General features: G+C 34.9%; 1 protein-coding gene across 1 annotated transcript in view; it reads left to right on the forward strand.

Annotated features, from left to right (window-relative positions):
• Positions 1 to 5045, forward strand: part of LOC141486384 (uncharacterized) — a 5896-nt gene extending 851 nt beyond the window's left edge. Inside the window, exons 2-3 of the mRNA XM_074184252.1 lie at positions 382 to 693; positions 4731 to 5045. Of these exons, the coding sequence (XP_074040353.1) occupies positions 382 to 693; positions 4731 to 4960 (542 nt within the window). The 3' untranslated portion in view covers positions 4961 to 5045. The remainder of the gene's footprint in view (positions 1 to 381; positions 694 to 4730) is intronic.
• Positions 5046 to 5300: the final 255 nt, after the last annotated feature.

The raw sequence follows: 5300 nt of genomic DNA on the forward strand, positions 1-5300 counted from the left end.
TCAATTTTTAACCTGATTTTGAAAAGTAACTGAGCTATCAGATTTTCAGGAAACTGCTATTTTCACAAACATATCGTTAATGATCAACATACTTGTAGAGAAAAATCAATAAAATGCCTTTGAACTGCATTTACAAAATTTTCTGTAAGAAAATCACAAAAATATAAATAACCGAAAGCGTTGAGAAATCGGTACCCATGCTAAATGAAATTTTTCTCATCGGAAATGATTTCCAGTATTATCTCCTTCATTTTGAACCATGAATTATGATACACCTTGTATACATATGAAAGAAAATAACACAAACACGTACACACACACACACGAATAAGCAACACATAGTACACTTCACAAAATTCATGTTTCTTCTTAATTTCATAGGCTACCAAGATAACTTCAAAGTAGCACGAGTGTCGAATAAATGGCAATTGAACATCAAGAAACCCTTGGATGATTCTATTCTAGAAAAAGAGCTACCAATTGTTACAACTCTGAATGCAACGGAGGAGGGAAACGATTTGATAGGATCCTCTGTTTTGGTGGTGGAATTACCGAAAATCCCTCGAGAGGGACCCGAATTTTCAGAATCGTTTTATACAGCAGTTTATCCAAAAAACGGAACAGGAGTAATAGAATTGCCACTAAGCTTTAAGAATGTTGACGAAAAAGTTCATATTGAAATCACCCTGAACAGTAAGTAGACAGTACATGAAGATTTTGTTCAAGTTATGTTTCTTTCTAACATAGTTGCAGCAAGTTTCGTTGATCGAGAGACGTTTTTATCATTTCCTACCATCAATGTGATAAAACTATATTGTGTGGGGAGAAAGTCGAATGAACAGTTACTTAAAAAGATGAATCTCAACAGTGAATCGATTGAGTCACTTTCATGGGTATCCAATAATATCAACATATATGTATATTATTCGTTCAGCAAATTTCTCTTCAATTACGTTTCCATTTGGAAGAATCTGATGAACCCTATCAGCTCTTTCAAGTCTTTCCTTTCATCAGATCGATTTTTTAAACTAACATTGAATGCTCCATATCCTTGTCGGTGTTAGCTTACCACTTTGGTAACAAAAAGTTTATATTTCGTTTTTACCGTATGTATTTATAAAAGTTATATGTACATTTCTCAAGTAAATTCAAAATGATTTCACGAAAAAATATTAACAGGAATTGAATAAACGATATTCATCGAGCTCGATGTTTAAAAGTTCCAACAATAAAATGATTGACAAACTCAACTGCACATCTTATACATATTCTGTACCATTTTCACTTTGAGGAATTTATTGATTGATCTCTATCAGTTTATTAAAATACGTCATTTTCACCAATTTACTTTCCTGAAGTTGCATCAAAAAATTGTTTGAAACCACGATTTCATCAACTGACGAAAAAATATTCTAATTGGTGTCTCAACTGCCACGATATACCGCTTCTTCCTGAACGGTCCAAAGAAAGAAAACCCCTTTTTTTTAGATTTCCAGCCAAATTTTGTTATTAAGAAGTCCTCTAAAAATGGATAATTCAAATACAAAAATCACTGGACGAATACACGCTGAAAAACAACACAGCACTCTTGATCACTATGGAGGCATCTGGAAAAAGCTTCAAGAAAACAGGATCTTCGGTCTTAGTATTGCAATTACCAGAAGAAGAAGCACCAATATTCTCAGACAAATAATATACAGCGGTTTATTCTGAAAGCGATTTCATCGACTTCAAAAATTACATTACTTTCACTAATGTTGAAAATATCAGTGAAAATATTAGTATCAGACAGAATTACATAATCACAAAATATATTCCCACATTAATGAGTGAAAATACTCTGAGCATTTTCCAATATTTGCGCACAACTAGAAGATACAAGTTTTTACACACTGTTACAAAAGACGATACACATTCCATTAATAAAGTGAGAAGGAGCACTATCTGGATCAATCCACACTTGAACGAACAAAACTCTCATTCAGAAATTCACCAACACGAAACAAATGCTCTACCACAATATATTGACATTATTTCTATAGATTACTACGACAACTTTGATGTGTTTCATCAATCAAGTAAATGGCAATTGAAAATCAAAAAACCTTTGGATGTTTCCATCTTACGAAACTACTCAAGGATTGTTACAAATTTGGAAGCTACAGTAACTGAAACTGATTTGAAAGGATAGTATTGGAATTACCGGAGACTGAAGAAACCCCTGAGTTTTCGGAAACGTTTTATGAAGTGGTCTATCCAAAAAACGGAACAGGTGTGATAAATTTACCACTGAGCTTCAAGAACGTGGGAGACAATGATAAAATATTAATTAATTTGAGTGGTGAGCAGATAATAAACTGAAGATCAAAGGGAGCACTGCTCCCAAGCACCAGAGCAAGAACACACCATCGAATTCGACGACTTCAATAGATGAAATAGAATGATTGCTAGCTCTAAATCTGGCCTATGTATAGAGTACACTTTCACTTTTGGACACAAATCAATGATTTCTTGGACACAATATGGCTGTAAATTGTCCATGAAAGTTCCCCTTATCTTTTATCAGTGACTCATGAACTGTTTTAGAATGTGACCTTCGTCATTATTTCTAGGTCCTAAATTTCACATTATATAAAAGTAAACAATGCTCTGTTTGGGGTAGGATCTTTGTCACTGTTCGAAGGTCCTATTCCAAACAGCCTATTGTTAACTTTATATTGGTTTATCTATCAGAAAATAGTACGAACTTTTCTTGCCCTGTTAGATATAGGTTAACAGGTGAGATTTAGAGTTATGAATCTATATGTTCCATCTTGATATGTGAAATTGCAATAGCTTGTAAGAATTCATCGAGAAAATCAGTAAGATGGTGATATTTCAATATCTTTTGAAGTAAATTCATGATTTTCAAGTATCCTCATATCAAAAACAATCGATTACCTAAGGATTTATCGGATATAATTGAACTATGTGGTGAAGTAGTGGAGAATACATCCGCTCACACAAATTTGTATGGTAGAGAATAAGCCAGTGGGACTTTTTTTATTGTCGAAAAATAACCCCTTATAATAGATTATTGCGTAAAAGAAACATTTTTTGAATTCAACAATTTTGAAAAATGATAAAAACGACAGACAGATGAAAACGATAGACAGACAAAAACGCGTCAATTAACTTTTGTTATTTTGTAAAGTAAGCCCCATGGCGTGAACATTTTTGTGGGTTGTTTTCCATATCAGCTAGGCATCAATGGTAAACAGTTTAAATTCTATCATTACATTTCAGTTTTCATTCATAAGATATTGGTAAACAGTTCAAATTCTGTCATTACATATCAGTTTTCATTCATTAGATATTGAATGAATCTAAAGTTATGTATTTTACTGTTTCTGTGGGATACTATACAGAAATAATGGTTTTTAAAAAATTGTATTACAAGAGCACCACCATGTCTACCATGAAAAAGGCTTTTATAAAAGTGCCACATGAAAAAGATTAAGTTCAAAGCAACATGACATGATTACAACGAGTTTATAAATAGAGACCGTTATTTTCATTTACCGAGACAATTTTATTGTAAAGCTTATCGCCCACTAGCCCGGCACAGCACAGCCAAGACCGCCCGCCGCCGGGAAAGGATTCCAGCTCTCCGATCGAAATACTGGAAAAATTTCTCCCCGTCTTCTTTCAGATCGTTGAAAAGATGATGAAACTCTCCCAGCTTTACCCTCTTTTGATAAATGGAATGGACCGACAACATTCCTTTTTGTGACTATTTCCTTTGAAATCGAACAAACAGCACCTTCAGTATGCTAGTTGTTGCTGGACAAGTTGTTGCTGGACTAGCGATGCTACTACCCGTCGCCATCAGACGACGGGCAGCGCCGTGCTGTGCTGTGCCGGAGAAGTGAGCGATAAGCTTAAATGAAATTCGTGATAATTTGGTAACAAAAACGGGGTACTATTTATATTTCGGAAATAGCAGATAATAACAAACATTTTTAATGAAAATGGCTTTATTGTTTTTCGAAATATTCCCCTTGATGAAAGCACTTTTTTCCATCCATTCCCCTTGAGACACCTCCAAAACATAGTTTTTGAACGTTTCAACTACTTCTTCGGCGCTCGTAAATCGTTGACCACGCAGTTCACCTTTGATATTCGGGAACAAAAAGAAGTCATTGGGTGTCAAATCAGTACTGTACGGAGGATGAGTCATCAATTCGATGTTTTGACTGCTCAAAAATTCACCTCTTTGACAAGATGATCAAGAGCTCGCATTATCATGATGGAGAATGACTCGTCTTCGGCGGTCAGTTTTTTACGAATTTCTCCAAAGACTTCCGGCAAACAAATAGTCGTGTACCAGTGTCCACAGGATCCAGTCGGCCGAAGAAACAGGCGACCAGTTGCTTCGCTGTGCTTCTTTCACGAACAACTTTCTTGAATTTAACTCGTCTTGGAATAGCTACACGCTCGATTGCTGTTTTGTTTCCGGCTCATACGAATATATCCATGATTCGTCATCTGTCACGATTTTTTACATGTCTTTTGAAGGACCACGGTCGAACTTTTCAATCATTTTTTTACACCATTTGACGCGAGCCTTTTTTGAGCGATTGGTAAATTATTTGTCAACTGATTTATTCCGATGAATGGTAACACGATCAAATTCGAAGAACGGAAATTGAATTCTCGAAGTTATAAGTTGAGTGTTCGTTGTGTTTCAGATTATGCTGAAAATTTTCTCGTTCAAAAGTCTGATGGAAAATGGCAAATAAAAATTCTGAAGGTTCTCGACGAAATTACCCTGAAACAAAAAGAACTCGTCATTACCATGACAGCAACTGCAGCAGGCTTCAAAAACACCGAATTTCCATTTTGGTTTTACAATTACCTGAACAGGATAAAGAAGAAGGACCAATATTTTCAGAGGACTACTACGTGGCGAATTACTTAGAGAGCAAAACTGGTTTAATTGACTTCAGTAGTGAAATTACTTTCATTAATATAAAAGATGTTGGAAAAGTTACAATACAAGTAAAGGGTGAGTAAAAAATACGATCAATCATTCACTCACAAGAACACTACCAGCTACATACAGAAGAACGAGAGTTTCACACTTATACACAGTATAAGCATACAATTCTCACGAATTACCTAACATGAATTGAAATTACATAAATTTCCAAAGACCATTCAGCAAACCTCAAGCCATCCACAAACAAGCGAATAAAAAACACACATGCTACATTGAACACATAAAACTTTCAACAAAACAAGAGCCTCTACCATTATAT

This window comes from Leptinotarsa decemlineata, unplaced genomic scaffold (genome assembly GCF_025532065.1).
Source record: "Leptinotarsa decemlineata unplaced genomic scaffold, Ldec_3_MD MMD2_tig00026354_RagTag_RagTag, whole genome shotgun sequence".
Taxonomy (NCBI): Eukaryota; Metazoa; Arthropoda; class Insecta; order Coleoptera; family Chrysomelidae; genus Leptinotarsa; species Leptinotarsa decemlineata.